General features: G+C 42.0%; 1 protein-coding gene across 5 annotated transcripts in view; it reads right to left on the bottom strand.

Annotated features, from left to right (window-relative positions):
• Positions 1-17956, bottom strand: part of fam184ab (family with sequence similarity 184 member Ab) — a 131437-nt gene that overhangs the window by 54482 nt on the left and 58999 nt on the right. For 3 of the 5 annotated variants that reach the window (XM_056428298.1, XM_056428302.1, XM_056428301.1), the window contains exons 2-8: positions 14383-14517; positions 12469-12627; positions 10148-10387; positions 9918-10001; positions 8864-9115; positions 4371-4506; positions 2816-2997 (exon numbers count right to left, since the gene is read on the bottom strand). In XM_056428298.1, the coding sequence (XP_056284273.1) occupies positions 2816-2997; positions 4371-4506; positions 8864-9115; positions 9918-10001; positions 10148-10387; positions 12469-12627; positions 14383-14517 (1188 nt within the window). The remainder of the gene's footprint in view (positions 1-2815; positions 2998-4370; positions 4507-8863; positions 9116-9917; positions 10002-10147; positions 10388-12468; positions 12628-14382; positions 14518-17956) is intronic. The other 2 variants (XM_056428300.1, XM_056428299.1) reach the window with 2 other exon arrangements.

The raw sequence follows: 17956 nt of genomic DNA, 5'->3' as shown, positions 1-17956 counted from the left end.
ACGCGCTCTCTGTAGCACACTGGGTTTTGTCATCGGGACTCTGGCACGGCATGAATCAAAGATAAGGTCACAGTCAAGGAGTGATGATCACGAGAAACCCCAAATCCGAATGTAATCTGTGACCCATTTGCTGTGTGTTCGATCAAGGGGAGCAGACGCGTCTTCATTGCATCGGGTTTAACACCATTTTAATGAGCCCAAAAATAAATAAAGGCCACATGGGAGCAGTAATATCCACTACTTGACATTAGGCGGGGTAAAAGTCCCCTGAAGTAAGCCGAGGAGCTCCTCCTGTTAGAGGGCGTATCAAGAGTACCCAACTTCTAAAGCGAAGGGATTCAAAATCAGTCGCTGACATCTTTTCTCTCGATTTCAACACCATGAAAAGAAATGAACGTGTTGATGCATTAAGGTGTGATTCTTTGCTTTGGGGGCAGTTCAGGGTGTTCGGGTATCACTATCGGGGATGAATAAAAAGACGGGATGCTCGCGATGCCTCGATCAAGGTTTTCTTTTTGGGGGCCTCGATCTCGAGCCAAGTTAACGGAGACGATTCTGGCTAAAACTGAGACGCTGGCAGCTGAACGTTTTGCACACTGCTCTTGCAAATAACACAGAGAGAGGAGCGATAACTGATTTGATTTGAGTCTAATTTTAACTGCCTCACACAGTGAGATGCTGCACTGTCGAGCCCGGGCTTTAATCGAGGAGAACAGCGCTGTAACACGAGCAGGCTGAGGTGGACCGACAGGACAGAGAGGACCACATCACTGTGACGGGCCCACGTCGGACCCAGGATCAATCCGTAGAATCGGTTTGGGACATCTCACTGAATGCACTAATTGTGATTTAAATATCTGGTGAATCTAGGATGCCAAACATTCCCTTTGCCAGTTCCTAAACCGTTCATGCCAGAAATGGCACGATAACAATTAGATTTGTTGAAATCATCGACTCATAGACAGACATCTGCTCGCCACATGAGGAGAACAGTGTCATTGCCGACACGCTTAAAACTGCAGCCTGTCCCAAAACACACACAATGTGCATTCAGTTTGGCCTCGGGCCAACCATTTTAGAACCTGTGAGCATCGGGCCAATTATTGAATGTATCAGACGTTGGCTACAACATGAAAAATAAATTTAATTCCCCACCGAGGATGATATCGGTTTGGACTAATTGCTCCAAACCAGAGGGCTGTTTTTGAAAATCTACCAAGAAAACGTCCCCGAGCCGGTCAAACGGAGCGGCTGCGTTATCACATGGCCAAACAAACCCGGGGGGGGATGATCAGAACCACGGTGCATGAACAGAACTTGGGTGGTTAATTTCTTTTTTTGCAGAAGAAAAAAAAAAGGAAGAAAAAAAAGCATAATTGAGGAAAAAATGTAATGTTAACAAGAGGGAAGTAAAAGGCCAAACCTCCCATTCCTTGAATGGCTTTTCCACAGCGTTCTATAATTAAGACCATTAACATTATACCTACAATGGTATTTCCCTTCCAGCTTGCTAATGTTGCTTATTTTCAAACACAATTATTCCAAAAGTCGCTCCATTGCAAAGTTGGAAAACACTTCAGAGTGGAAAACCGGCTCCGATGTTACCGGATTATTTTTTTAAATTTGTATTTAACGATCGTTAGGTGAGAAAAAAAACCCGGCAACGCTGCTCTCACCGACAGCTCGATTACTGCGAGTAATCCTCTAATGTCCGCAATCAGTCGAGCACTGGGGGGACATCGGCGCAACAGAAAGGTGCCGTGAAGTTTTTTAAACTGTGCGAGATGTTCAATAATCTGAGGCAAGACATTCACATTCACAGCGGCCCGGCGCGGCGGGAGAACTCTGCCAGCTCACCGAGGATTACACGGAACAAATGTCAGCGATAACGGGAAAACACACATGAAGCTGCAACACTTGACATTTACCCTCGGCTGCGGTCGGTCTGCTGACTGCACTCTTCCTGAAATCAACTGACCTTTAAAAAAAAAAAAGAGCAGCGTGTTGTTTGTTGTTGTTGTCAAAGTTTCTAAATGCAGTGATGGACAGGTTTGAAACGTTCAACAGTTTGATGGCTGCAGGCCCAGATTTGCTCCATTTTGCTCCTGAACATTGCGTTGCATGCAGACCGTTTCTTAGAGCTCTGGGGGGGTTCACACGGGGGGAGAAAGACAGGAAGGTGGAAAAAGAGTGGGAGTCTTGATGGATTATGTACATCGAAATGTGCGTGCCTTCACAGTTTGTGTTCTCCATGAAGTACCCGGAGTCCACAGGGGGACTGCTCTAGGAAGTCTCATAAATAAATGGCAGTGTTGCAAAACTAAATGTAATAAGAAGAAAAAAACTAAATGCCAACGTGAGTTGAAGAAACAACTTGGTTCTGGGCCAAGTAAGTCTTAGAATGTCTTCAGAGCTCCAACAGATGGGCTTCTACTTTTGGGGATTAATGAGGAGTTCAGATGGAGAACACAAGCTTCCCACTTGAAAAATATTCATCATTATTTTTATTCATAAGCATTTCTAATGTTTAATCTGGCAATGGAGCTTTTCTGATTGTGACATTCAAAAAAACAATGTCAGTACATTTAGCGGTTCCTCAAATGCATCCTATTCCTAATCACTCGCTTTGTGTTTTCTCTGTGGTACAAAATGACTTCTTCTCCAGAATATGAGCACGGACTCTTTCACCACCGAACTGTGTTTGAAACCCGAGAGGAGAGTCTTCTAAAAGCTCCGGTCACCGCGTCTCGACGGCTCATTGGTTATTCATCACAGTGCCGTTCCTGTCTGAGGTGAACACCGATCCCCCACACACCTTCTCCAGGGACTGGAGCTGTTGCTTCTGTCGTTCGTCCAGGGCTCGGCTCTGGCTCTGCAGGGACTCCCTCTCCTCTTCCATCCTCAGCACTTTGTCCTTCAGCCGGCTGCGCTCGTTGTCCACGTCCCTGATCGCTGCTTCCTGGGTCATCTGGGTGGCCTGCAGGCTGCTGATCTGACCTACGAGGGGACAGAGGCGGCAGACGTGAGCCCGACGCAACGAGTGGTATCGACATTCTCGCCGGTCGATTCTCGTTCGTGCAACCGACACATGTGCTAAATAAAGTGGTGTCAGCATTTTTAACTTCAACTCAGTCCTGGATCGTTGATTAGTTTTATCGACAAAATATCCTGAAGTCCCATTTTGTTTAAGCTCATAATAAATACAAGCTCATACAACACTCATACATACCACACACATGCCACTTTAACATGCACTTTAACTTAAACACACGTCACATGAAACACACACCTAAACACTTTAACATTATTTGTTGTCCGAGCACTTTATCTTTATCTTATCTTATACTTAAGTTCACTGTTGCTGTCGCGTTGATTGTTGTTTGTCATGTCTAAATGTTACACCTTCCGGCAAAAAAAAATTCCTCGTTTGTGTAAACATTCCTGGCAATAAAACTGTTTCTGATTCTGATTCTGATTGATTCACCCTGACACTTTTGTTCATGTTGGCTCATTTCTCGCATTGGAGGCGTTGGTATTTTATTTGGTAGTCATAACTATCTGGAAAATGTCATTTCAAAGATGTTTCTAAGAATGTATGGGGAGGTTTTTTTAAGAAAATCAAAGAAATTTAAGGGTTTTAAGAGTTGGTATTTCTGTAAATCAACATTAAAAAACTGTTGAGTTGGTCTCATGATCTCACTCTTCTTCTTCTGTGTCGGAAGATGATGTCGACATTCTTCACCAACTCAGCCGTGACCGATTTGACCTGCTTGCTAAAGTTCAGCGCGCACGCACACACACACACACACACACACACACACACACACACACACACACACACACACACACAGAAGTATGTGGTGCATTCAAACTAGATTTCCAGTGAGTGGTTTATCTAAATAAAGTCTGTTTGCTAATTAACCGCAATGTTTTTTAGCAGATTGCGAAGGAGCCGGGGGGGGGGGGGGGGGGCATGATTCACGCCTCCCAGACATTAATGTTGATGCAATATTGTTGCACAAAGTACCGACGGAGAGACATCGCTCGATATTAGATCAGATTCTGACATGAAACCATTTACCCAACACGACTGCACACAAACGCACACAAACGCACACCTTGAACTGGGCATAATTGATGGGAGAAGGGTTTTTCTTCTGCCCCCGAAGGACTGAAAAGACGATTAGCGTGGGTATAAACGGCATTACGCCATTAAAGTGTTCCACGCCGTGATGCCACAGACAACTTGAGAGGAGCCGCTCTGGATATGTTTGATGTTTTAGCACGACAAGCCCAGGAGGAAGGGTCCTGAGGGTAGCGTGTGTGTGTGTGTGTAAAGGATGCATTATGACGGAGGGGAGGGGTCTTACTGGCTTTGAGCAGGATTTCAGTGGCTTGCTGCTGAACTCGGTCTCTGGCTGCCTCGAGTTCACACTCGGCTTCCTTCTGACGGATCTCCACAATTTCGGAGTTCTGGGTCACCTCGTCCAGCTGCTTGGTGAGGTCCTGGAGAGGAGTCAGAGAGAGCAAAGGAAACGCCGTTAACACGGAGAGCGGCGGGGGAAACGAGAGCATTGTGAAGTGCTAAATGCATCTCCGTGTTCATCAACGTTACAAATGATGGAGCAAGGAAAGAGACTCTGTGTTTTGGGAATGAGAATGAGACTTGGCGTTGGAGAAAAAGAAACCCCGAACTGAATGATGAAACGTTGGCATCAAAAACGCTTGTATTTGAAAAAGTTGTGTTGGCAGTGAACAAAGTTTTGGCACGGAGAAATAAAACACAGGCATTGAGAAAAGATCCTCCGTCGAGCTTTCAATTAAGACTGATTGTAACACACTGGTTCCTTTTTTAATGAAGAATCTCACTGACTAAATTTTCTTTTCATTTGCTCATCTTTTTCTTCACATTGTTTCAACGTCGTTGTTTTTCTTAAGCTGACAGTTTATATTCAGTCAAACCCGCAAGATGTCAATTTAAAGCTAACTTCAGCCAAGTCTGGTTTTATGTGAAAAAACCCCCAAACGGATTAGTTTCATCCCTAGAACCACGTTGGACACTTTCGGACCTCGAAGACTTTTTTTTCCCTCGGATTAATTCCTTTAAATCATCTTTCTTGTTGAAAGAAAATAGTCTCCGTCAAATCATTCCCAGGGACACACATGAGGGGGCGTGTTCACTGTCGTATTATTGGCCCCGAGCTGAAAAGATATTGAGAAGTGTTTTTTGATTGATCGTTCACGAAACAGAAAAGTACAATACTTCCATATTTAACGCAGTTAAAAGAGGCTTTGAGAGAAATGTAATTACATAGCTACCGGGAAGAAGGAAACAACACCAGTGAACATTTTGTCATGAATATGTGATGTAATAATAATATTGCATCACTTGTGTGTGTACAATCTGAAGCTCAAAGCCAGTTTTCTGACATCTTGTACTTCCTCAGCTAGTTGCAAAATGGAGCATATTGGAAGCTTATTATTACGACTGAGGATCAAGGATGTAAACGCTGACTGCTGCTCAATTAATAAGGAACTGGACATCAGGGAGGGATGCTCTCACACACACACACACACACACACACACACACACACAGTAGAAGCTCATGAGGGGCCCTTTCACATGCCTCCGACTTAATTACTGCTACCTCGGACAGAGAAACCTCACAGTGATAATAACCAGTCAAACCTTCTATTTCTTTTACGAGCTAATATACAAATTCCCTCCTCAGACCAATGGTTACTCGACTTATTAGCCAATATTTCTCTTGCTAATTCTCTCAGCGGGGGTCCCCGCAAGTACAGTCTACAAACTTGTGTGTGTACGTGTGACGCTGGAGGAGGTCGATAGGTTAATGGAATGCATCTCTGTTGATTTAAAGGTGGAAAAGAAAACCCACCGTTGCTGCTTTTTAGTCATCACCTCCGATTCCCCCCCCATCCCAATACATATACAGTCACATGGATCACACGCTAACGCTCACACACACAGAGACTCACTGGTTTCTGTCAGTCATCCTTATTGGAAATGGCTGAATTCTGCATTTTCAAGTCAACATAAAAAGGCCTTAAAGCGTCCTTTCCTTGATGTGTTGTTTCATCCCGCCGGAAGCTTCCCCTAACCAGCTTGGCTTCACCTCGGAGTATTTAGCCCGAAGGCGGCGACAGCAGCAATTTACCAAAGCGTCAGTGGAGTCGTTCACTTGGGGATCATTTGTCATTTTCGGTGAGCCGTCCTCCATTCATTACCTCCGTCTGTTACTCCGTCAGCAATCAGGGATGTAAAGAGGAGAGCGCGCGGGGCAGTAAAGCGGAGCCTCACCGACAACGACACGCGCCTCCGTGTGCGGTGAGTTGATGCACACAGGAGAATGAAGGAGCCGTCTGGAACCGGACATGGTTCTTCAGAGTGATGCCAGAGAAGAACCATTTCTGGTTCCACAGAGAACCTTTGAAACCAGGGTTCTTTAAAGAACCATAGACTGAAATAGTTATTCAAAGAACCTCTAAAAGTATTTGAAAGAACCTAAAAAAAATAGTTTTTTAAGGCACCATTTCTGGTTCCACAAAGAACCTTTCAAACCATGGTTCTCTAAAGAACCATGTCTGGTTCCACAAAGAACCTTTCAAACCAGGGTTCTCCAAAGAACCTTTCAAACCAGGGTTCTCTAAAGAACCATTTCTGGTTCCACAGAGAACCTTTGAAACCAGGGTTCTTTAAAGAACCATAGACTGAAATAGTTATTCAAAGAACCTCTAAAAGTATTTGAAAGAACCTAAAAAAAAATAGTTTTTTAAGGCACCATTTCTGGTCCCACAAAGAACCTTTGAAACCAGTTTTTTTAAAGAACCATTTCCTTTAATAGTTCTTTAAAGAACCTCCAAACTCTAAAGGTATTTTAAAGAACCTTCAAAAAATTGTTCTTTAAGGAACCATTTCTGGTTCCACAACAAACCTTTCAAACCAGGGTTCTCTAAAGAACCATTTCTGGTTCCACAAAGAACCTTTCAAACCATGATTCTTTAAAGAACCATTTCTGGTTCCACAAAGAACCTTTCAAACCATGGTTCTCTAAAGAACCATTTCTGGTTCCACAAAGAACCTTTCAAACCATGGTTCTCTAAAGAACCATGTCTGGTTCCACAAAGAACCTTTCAAACCAGGGTTCTCCAAAGAACCTTTCAAACCAGGGTTCTCTAAAGAACCATTTCTGGTTCCACAAAGAACCTTTCAAACCAGGGTTCTCTAAAGAACCATATCCTTAAAGATGTCTTCATCCTATAATGGTGCCTCAAAAGAAAGAATGGTTCTTCAGTGGATGATGGTTCTTCGTAGAACCACAAAGCCTTTTAATGAACCGAACCATTACTTCTCTGTGTGTAAGATTTCTACGCGTGAAGTGTGCCGGCACAGTCATTCTGCCTCCTGGGATGAGGGAACATTGATTTTTGATGAAACATTTCGATTTTCCATCAATGAAAAGAAAGTGAAGAGCGTTAACAACGGTCACTTTGCGTGAGCTCAGTGCCACCTCACGGGAACCCGATGGTTCTGGACTCCGGGCGACAGGATGGGTGAGGTGGACATCAAAACCAAGATTTAAACTAATCTGAGCTTGTTTGTTTAAAATCCATCATCTCTCAGCAGGAGATTACGGATTAAGAGATTTAGGAGATTATTGTCATATTACCGTAAAAAAATAACAATACAAGATATTTGTGATGCTCTGTGTAGAAATAAAACAAAAAGAGGCTCAAACTGTTTCTACCCCGTGACATCTGTTTTGCTGCCTTGAATATTAAATCATATGAGACTCCAGAAACAGCTGCGAAGTCGGTTTCCAGCTCTGTTGTGGTTTCTTATCTGGGTTACAGTTAATTGCTCTGAAAGGGAGGAGATGATTAACCCCCGGCACGCCGACCACGGCCGACCTTGATGACGTTCTCAGTAGCGCGGAGCAGAGGAGCTCCCCGGCCCGACTTCTGTGCAATCAGTGATCATCTCACACAAATATCACAACAACAAAAACGACTTCAACAATCCCCCTGGGGCACATGCCAACGTTATTGATTCAACGGTGGAGATTATATTGTGTGAGTCTATTTCCAAATGAGAAACTATGAACATGCCCATTAGAGAAATGCACTTTCACATCGCGATGTGCAGAAGAGTTCCACGCGCTGGAGGTTTTTATCTGACAAAATGTTCCGCTACAATCCATACTCCAATATATTTCTGCCATTCGCCACACGGAAAGGCGTGATCTACGAGCGCCGCGCATTTCTACCTATAATAACCACGAGGGCGTCGTAACATATGACGACAGACAAGCGCAGCATTCAACGCGCTAATCGAAGCCTTGAAAGTATAAAGAAATTATGATTTTTCCGTGCTGAGGATGTCCCAAAAAAAAGATACTAAATGGCATCAAAACAGCCAAAGACTTGAAAACCTTGCTGGGTGCAGTGTGTGTGTGTGTGTGTGTGTGTGTGTGTATTTCATCAGCGGAATAGAGTGAAACTGGTGAAAGCCAACCCCATTGTTGTAGCTAAACAAAGGTTATTGTCAGAGACAGACTGAGCACTCCACTATCCATGGAAACAAATGTTCATCCCAGATACAGGTTTTGCTTTTTATAGCCAATGAATCATTTCACAGGACACATTGCATCTGTCCATAAAAGCTGCATCCGAGCCAATAAGAGACTTTATAACATTTATATTAAATTACAGGATGTTCAGGGACTGTTTCACCATCCATGTCCCCTCCAGTGTTTATCATTTTCTTTCTTCTTCTTTTTTAAAGACTTTTATAGTTGTATACATATTTGCGCTGTGTGTGACTCCGGCGTCTGACCCTCACCTTGACGCTGCTCTCGGCCGTGGTCAGGGAGGCCTGAAGCCGGTGGGACTTCTCCCGGTTTTCCCGAGCTTCTTCCGTTATCCGGAGTAACTCGGCCCTCAGTTTTCCGAGGGTCTTCTGGAGCGCCGCCTCCTGAGTCTGGAATTCCCGCCGCAGCTCGGATTCGGTGCGTTTCCATGCCAACAGGTTGTCGGCGGTCAGCTGCTGAGTTCTCTTCATGCCCTCCAGCTCGCGTTCGTAGAAGGCCTGAGCCTGGGGAAGGACAGACGGGTGAACAAAAGCACCTCCAGCCCAACCGGTAGAAGGAGGAAGCCTACAGCGCGGAAACTGATCATTAGTTTTCGCGCTTTACTTTTCTCTATATGAATAATTGGGACTGTAATTGGAAGCGTTCTCATCTCATGTGAAAATAATCAACACGAGTAAAAAGGTCGACGCCAAGACGTCTTGGCTGAGCGAGTCCACCGTCAGCGAGAGGTTACTTCATTGAAGGGAATCGCTTTTGAAATGCAGTGATTAAATCGTGGCTTTCGCTGTGCAGAACTACGAGCACCGTCAGCGTAATAGTGCCAATAAATGTAAATTCCATTTGAACCATTCCTTACTTTGGCAGAACCTGTTTTACATTCAGCAACACGTCGCGAATGTATTGTTAACTCCACAAACACCGGATGAGACGCCTACGGGACGGCACAAGTATACCGCCTCGACCTCTGGACAATATTAGATGTATTTATTAATGATACTTTTCTGATTTTGTAATGTAACAAAAGCTGAATTTCAGATATCTGTAGGATTGAGGAGGGATTAAAACAGGAAACGGGAGCGTAATGTAAAGCTGGACTTTTGTGGCCCAGAAAATGGAGAACCGTTCTTCCATTTATTTGTTAGATTTTATGATATTCTTGCTGAAGTTTATCATCTGATTATGAACAGGACCGGCTTTTATTAAGATTATATATATATATATATATTTGTATACTTGATCAAATGTACCTGTCTAGACCACTTCATAGTGGTACCTGCAGCCTAATGGGGGCGTCGGCCACAGTACCTTGCTGAGTTTGGCCTCGTACTCCTCCACCAGTCTCTTCTTGTCCTGTTTGAGTTCCTCCACCCGCTCCGTCATCGACTCCACCTGGAGCCACACGAGACGGACAGAGATGAAGCTACTGTCGTCCGGTGTTTCCTCACCCCATCCCGAGTTGAGGTTAACTGATGTGGTAATCACAGCTGTCCCTCTTTCATCTTCCTGCTCTACTTTCGCTGCAGTGGCCGCGTTACCTCGGCTTTATGGAGATGCCCCAGTTTCTCCTGGTCTTTACTGTAGTCGGCGTTCTGACTCTGGTGGCTGCGCAGGAGCTCCTGGACCTCCTGCCGGTGCTGGCCATTCAGCTCCTCCAGAGCCGCCCTCTTCTCCTGCTCAAACTGGGCCTGGGCCTGGCTGAACGTGCGCAGCTTCTCCTCGAAGGACCGCCGCATCTCCTCCACCTCCCGCGACATGGACACCACCCGCTGTGTGTGCTGCCGAAACAAGAGGTGACGGAAGAGACTGAGTTTAGGGGGGCGGGGGGTGATATGTGGGTCGGTAGGCTTTTAACCCGCCTGTTACCTTTACATTTACAAACATATTTTACCCTCGGGGTCAATTTGACCCCAGCAATTAAAACCTCCAGAAAATTATTAGAATTAATATTGTTTCCCAAGTTTAAGTGTGAGGTACTTTATGTTTGTTTGTTGACTACCTAAATAGCCCTTTAAATATATAAAAAAGTTGATATTTCTTATATGTTTGACACAGTGAAAAACAGCCTGGGGTCAAATTGACCCCAAAGAACACCGACATTAAACATTGAATGGGGTCAAATTGACCCGAAAGGTAACAGGAGGGTTAAAAGAGCGCGAAGCCAAGTGGTGATGCTCCGGCTTGGGGGGGATTTGACCTTCTGGCTGCTCTACATTAGACCTGAAGACCAGCAAACACACTCCACAGAAAGCCCAACAGGAAGCGCTCCATTAATGGAGTCCACACACATTTAAAAAAGCGTATTTAATACTAAATAGGTCAGGTAAGGTAAGTTTATTGTCATTCTAAAAAAACATACAACGAAATGAAGTTGGCGACTCATCATTCAGTACAGCAGCAACAGTAAAAACATTTAAGACAGGACATTTATAATTTCAAACAAGACATTTAAAATTAATAAAAAGAAGTAAAACATAAAATACAGGCATCAATGGCTTTAAAGTGAACAAGTGTCGTGAAAAAGAGTATTTAGGTCCCCCAAAGATGACTTAAAGGGGTGTCTTAAAAATGACATTCACCGTCTTCATGAAGCAGGCGAGGGAAATGATAAACATCTCCCCGCGCCGCATTTACATATACAGATTCACGCCTTTCATTTCATTTGCTGGCACAGTCTGAAATTAGCATTGCACTTATGAGGAGGCAGCAGATAATTACACAATCAGCGGCAGCGCTCACTACTACGAGGTTCAGTGTGTACCTGAAAGCACCAGCTCAAAAGAAAGTGGCGAGTTTGACGCAACCCGCAGCCCTCTAAACGGGAGAATTTGATCCGATGCTGAAATTGAAGTGTTGATGAATGTTACAGACGTACGAGCTGACATCCATCACTCACCGCTGTGATGCTATAGCACCAACACACCGCTGCATGAGCCTGAGCCCGTCGCTAAGAATCATCCATCCTTTTATTCCATCCATCTTCCTTTGTTCCTAAACACAGAGCTGCACATCCTCCACCCACTGAATAGAGATCCATATACTCATGTATCCATACGTTTATTCAGCTTGTTAACTTCTGTATTGATTTATGTTATTATTATTGATATACAGCCTGGCGGCACAGTACACTAGAGGAAAGATATTACAATTAAATTTTATATACATACCTTGATGTTCGTGATATTATTTTTTCTAAGTTATCAGTACTTCACATTTGCCTTTATTATTATTTTTACTATGTTTCTTTTCTTTTCTTTTTCCTGTTCTGGGGTTTTGTTGTTGCTTGTACGATATTTTATGTTTTGATCCATATGTGTGTGTACTGTTTGTGTGCCTGTAGTAGTTGGGAGGGGCGGGGCTAAAGGGTTGGGGGCGGGGCCGTCCAACTCCTCGTCTCAGAGGAGCCTACAGACCTCGGTCTTTGGACGGTCCTCCATTCGTAAAACATTTTTTTATCAATGCCTGTCACTATGTACACGTTATGTATGTACCTATGGAAATAAATTACTTACTTATTTACTTATTTGTTGCACCTTGGGAGTTGCTCTTTAACTTTGTATATTTATCCATATATAAAAAGATGCATATGTAATATTTACCCCTCTGTGTTACTGTGGCAGCAAAGCGAAATGTGTTATACATCACAAGATCTTCCCACTGTGATATGACAGCTGGGGTTACCTTATAGTCTATATCGTCTCTATAGTAACCAGATGTAGCGTTAATCCGATCCCGGATCAAGAGTCGTCAGCCTCAAAGCAGCAGACAGAGACAGACATGAGTACTAATTACCTGCTGCTGCATCGGGCTAGGCACCGCTGCTTCTCTCTCACACACACACCATCAATCCTCCATCTACCTGAGCCTCGGTGCAAAGCTGCATGTCCTCCACCCTCTGACGGTAGCCCTCAAACTCTGCCAGCGCCTGTCTCTTCATCCTCTCGTGCAGCTCCATGGACTCCTCCAGAGACTGGATCCGCCTCTTCAGGTCCATCTCGTCGCTGATCTTGCTCTTGTACTGTTGGGTGAACAATGGAAGGTATTTGAAATCCTCATGTGACGGGGATGGGATCATGGACGCGACATGTGCCCGATTGCGTGTCCTGAAATGTGGAAATGTTCGATTGTGCAATGTGAATTTTTTTCCTCAAATCCTCAAAATTCCTTGATGTTCGTTGATGTCTATTTTCATGTAATCTGCGCACACATAAGTCACAGTGACAAACATGGCAGAACATAAATATATATATATATATATATATACGTATATATACGTATATATATATGTATGTATATACGTGTATATATATGTATGTATATATGTGTATACACATATATATTCATGTATATATACATATATGTATATGTGTATATATAGATATATATATAAATGTATATATTTATATAAATATATATATATATACATATGTATATGTATACATGTATATATATATATATGTATATATATACATGTATATATATATGTATACGTATACGTATATATATATTTATATATTGTATTTTGTTTTGTGTTTTATATTTATTTTCATTGATGCTTTGATGTGCACCGCTGCTGTGATTTTTGAAATGTCCCCGAATAAAGGAATATCATATCATATATATATATATATATATATATATATATATACACAAATAATAACAAGAGAAAATACAGTGAAAAGGTATAGCATGTAAATGTCTGTAAATATGTGTCTGTCAGTTCAACGTTGGTCACATGGCTGTCAGGGAAGCAACTAATTCCCACAAGGAGAGATGACATACGGACGTAAATAATGAATATTCGGTAGATTAAATATTGATGAGTTTGTTTGGGATGTGATCCCGGCTCTCCGGCTGCCATGTGCTCGCTGCAGTGCAGAGCAGTCGTGTAGCGAGCTGTAGAGGACTGTAGGATGTCAGCGATGCTCGTCTCAACTGACGGACCTGAATGTGACGCGCCAGGTGTTTAGATAGATAGATAGATAGATAGATATATACTTAAAGTCTTGAATCAATAGTCAATAAGTAATCAAAGCACACTCCTACCAAAGAGGAATCCTCACCCCGTTAATTCATCTATTTAACCTGAACATGTTTACTTATGACACACAAGTTGTCAATTAAATGCATAATATAGCAATACTATAATATGGATTTATCTTTTCTCCATCAAAGTAGCGATTACATCACTTAATTAACTGAATATTTGTTTACATGCAGTGGTGGAAAGTAACTATTCTTAAGTGTAATTTTGATGTTTTTTTAAATGAGAACATATTTATATTTATGCTGCTTTATACTTCCACTCGGCAACATTTCAGAGGCACATAATGCCCTAGTCCACCACATTTATTGGTAATTTTAGTCACATCACTAGAAATAACATTGTAGTAAATAGTTCAATCTTGATATAATAATTATTAAAGAGATCGTCGTGGTTCTTCCACCACTGCTTACATCTAAACACATTGCGTTATCTCTGTCTCCCTCTGCTCCCTTCTATGTGAACATTGAGGTAAACATCCATGATCTGGTACTTTGAGAGGATTCCTGCCTGCAGTGTGCGCTCCTGTGTTTATTCCCTGTGTTGTTATTGAGGGCCATGTGCTTATGTTTAGTTTTTGTGTCAGCCTCCAGTTTCCATGAATCTGCCGTGTGAGCGTTTGTGTCCAGCGACTACCTCGTCACAACAACCTTTCTGACATCAACACAGGACAGAAGGTACAACCGTCAGCATCATTGAAAAGTAAGACGTCAGTGTTTCATTAATTACATCAAACGTAAAGACCTGTAGTATCTTCTCTCTGGTCTCCGACAGAATCTGCTGCACCTCCTCTTCGTGGGCCTCCTTCAGAGTGGAGATGGCCGCCTCGTGTTCGTCGTTTTTCGTGTTGAGCGCATAGATAACCTGCAGCGGAGAGGAGAGAAACCAATGAGCCGTTAGACATATTCATAAATCGGGAGTTATTACGGCGCGGGGACCGGCGGGAGGCCGAGCTGCTCGGGGTTCAAGCGGCGCGCGCTGCGCTCCAGACGCGTTGTTGGAAAAGGAAAGCGGAAAAACAGCTGCACATCGTAGCGCGACGAAAAGCGGGAACATGTGAAGATGATAGGAAGGTCGACATCAACGCCAACGCCCAACATCTTCAAACGTACCGTGTGATGAATACAAACGGCAACCGACTCCAATACATCCGCTCCTTTAAAAAAACATCTGACTGGAGGTTGGACGGGTCAAACAAACACAGGTTTTCACCCAGGAGGCTGCTGTCCATGTCCGGTGAGGAACAGTCGGCATTGTCTGTTTCCCCGTTTGTTGTTGTTGTTGTGTATTTTTATTCAGTCAATCATTGCAATACAATTCAAAATTATTCTATATAAAATACAAAACAGAAAGACTAAAAAAGGTATAGGTAGAAGCAAAAATGCTTATATATTCCTATCCTAATTTTGGTGCATTACTTCTTTACCAATGCGTTACGGCCTTTTCCCAGACCTAACCAGACGTTGTATTCTAAATCTAACTCATTGTAAATCTACGTTCGAGGGGGAAACGTCCAAAAACCCCGAAAAGCTACAGTGTACACAGTTCAAAGTCGCTGACCAGGCAACGAGTTGGGACGAGTTGGGAGGGAGAATGTGTTGATGTTTTCATCTGCGTTGCCCAAACTTACATCATACGGGCTGGGGGGTGGGGGTCCTCTGCTCTGACTAAGTCAGTGCCTATACAATATAATATATATATATATATATATATAATATATATATATATATAAATATTCACCTTGAAATATTTCAAAGAAATATTTATTTTAGGATATGCAGTGATTGAATAAGGCGGAGGGCTAGGCCTGAGTCTCTACAATATTACCCACCGACAATCACAGGTTAAAATTAACGTTCCCGTTAAATCAAAAACAAATCAAGTGACTTTGAACACACTTTTGACTTTTTTTTTCTTTATATTTTTATTTTATTATTTTAATTTCTCTCTTATCTTTTATCCAATAACCAATATATAATAATATATAATAAACCATTATTTTGATCCGCGTTCTCGTTCTCAAAATCAAATCAAACTTGGCCGATCAGATAACGTAACATCTGCGAGAACTATCAGAGACGTTTCAATCGCAGCGCACCGCAACGGAGAAAATGCCGGCAGAGGACCACCAGCGGCCACCCTGTCGCCCCCCCGTCCCCCGAGGGTCGGCTCCGACTCTCACATGTCTGCCCCTACAGACTGACAGCTGACTGAAACGCATTCGATTCGATCGCGGCGCGCGAGGGTTTTTAGTTTGAAGGAATTTTTACGTTACACAACCAACATCTTGCAAAGTTAGCGAAAGAACCACGTGAAACAACATCCGTTTTTTCAAAATAAGTTTCGACAAATCATACACTATTTACATAAAAAAAAAACAATGAACTGATTTTTTATCTTTATAGATCGTTTCCTGCTATTTAGCTAAATTATGCTAACATTAAAACATTCTTACTGTACCAGGGAAGAGTTTATAAAATTTTTTAAAAAAAATAAGATTTCCATAGGAAGTTCCTAATGAATGATCTGAATGAATGATGCATGTGTATACAATATCCTATCAACAATAAAATCAATCAAATAATTTCAATCAATAATTTTCACATTTTTCATTTAAATGTTTAAAGAAATCTGCTTTTTAATGTTTAATTTCTTTAATGTTTTATGCTTTCATAGTCCTAGGCAATAATGCAACACAATAAAAAGAATGTAAAAATAGAATGTTTGATCGGTGATCGGTATGATCGGATCGCGCACGTTGAGGAGTGTGATTTTGAGTGATCGATGAACACATGATGATTGATATCTCTACTTTTTTGCATGGTTCAAATGGGTCTGGTTTTCTGGGTCAAATCCCAAAAAAAAAAAAAAACAAATTTAAAAAAAAAAAATCTGCACTCTCACTAGGAAAAACCTCTATACAAACCACCTATATGTACTATGTATGTATGTATACTGTTTATTACCGTCATCGGACACAACACATAACTATCTCATCTATCTGGAACAATGTAATTATCAGGGCCAGCAGAACACAACGCAACAAAAGCAAACGCTTAGCGCTATGACAATATCCGCTAGCTAAACGGCGCTAGCACTAATTAACGGTCACTTAACTTACTTCTACAGTTAATGTCAAAAATATATAAAGCGAAAGAACATAACATTAATATATATATATGGTGCTTATGCTTTTCACCTGTAAACACCAAGAGACTCAGCATCAATCAACAGCTGCGTCGTGTGTCGCTGGTACGCTGGTCTAACTTTTGTTTAAGAACAACGGCGCCAGTCATGGCAAAAACCCGCTACTGCCCCCCCCCTAAACACGAAGTATAACAATATTTAGAAATCATCAAAATTAGGAAAAATGGAAAAGCAAACATCTTCAAATTAAAAAAAGCTAGAACCAAAAAATTTTTTTAATTATTTTCTCTTTTCTCTTCTCTTAACTAAACTATTAATCTAATAAATATTTTTAGCTGAACTTGGTAGTTTTACACAAAATGTATGAAGTAGAAAATGATATGAAAAAAAATATGTTGTCATTATATATCATATGGTTAAAGTCATTCATAACCAACTTTCATTGGCCTGGAACAACAAGGGACTCGGAGCCTGCTGAGCCATGATGACTTCTGAGTCTGTCTGTTCTGTCTCTACCTGGCTGTACATTAACATTATAACTTCTATATATACCTGCCATAAATATCATGATATAATAATTCGACACAATATCATAAAACAAGACTGGTATATTTATTGTAGTAATAAATAAAAAATATGTATGGTTCACTTTTTTTTTTTTTTTTTCAAACTTAACAAAATGGCAGTAATATTAGTATTAATACAGCCAGATATAATGAAACTACATGGTTCCATCAGCATTGATGATACATACTATGAGCCGTTAGTCAGTATCTGACCAGATGATACAGAGTTTCTTTTTTTTTTTTTCTTTTAAAGCTAAAAAGACTCTAAAATCTCCGCCATAGCGACACTGCTGTGCCAGCGCGCCGCGCAGCCACATTGCGTGCAGACAGCTTGACACGCAGCGCTGCGCGCCTGATCGTGCTCTTTTAATGAAGTATTGATACAAAAAATATGCTAAATCACATCGTGTTTAGCGTACGGGTACTTTGTTAGCATCGCTACACTGTGCAGCGTGACAGCAGCAGATGTAGCGGACTAACATTCAAGCTAACCTAAACCCCCTAAACGCTGTGGACATCTGAACGCTGATTGGCCGAGACGCAACACGTCCCATCAAAGAAGTTTTATTGTGAAGAGCACCACTTCACAT

Source organism: Pseudoliparis swirei, chromosome 12, assembly GCF_029220125.1.
Source record: "Pseudoliparis swirei isolate HS2019 ecotype Mariana Trench chromosome 12, NWPU_hadal_v1, whole genome shotgun sequence".
In the NCBI taxonomy this organism is placed as follows: Eukaryota; Metazoa; Chordata; class Actinopteri; order Perciformes; family Liparidae; genus Pseudoliparis; species Pseudoliparis swirei.
The sequence above is the reverse complement of the archived record's forward strand: the minus strand, read 5'-3'. Positions and strand labels throughout refer to the sequence as shown.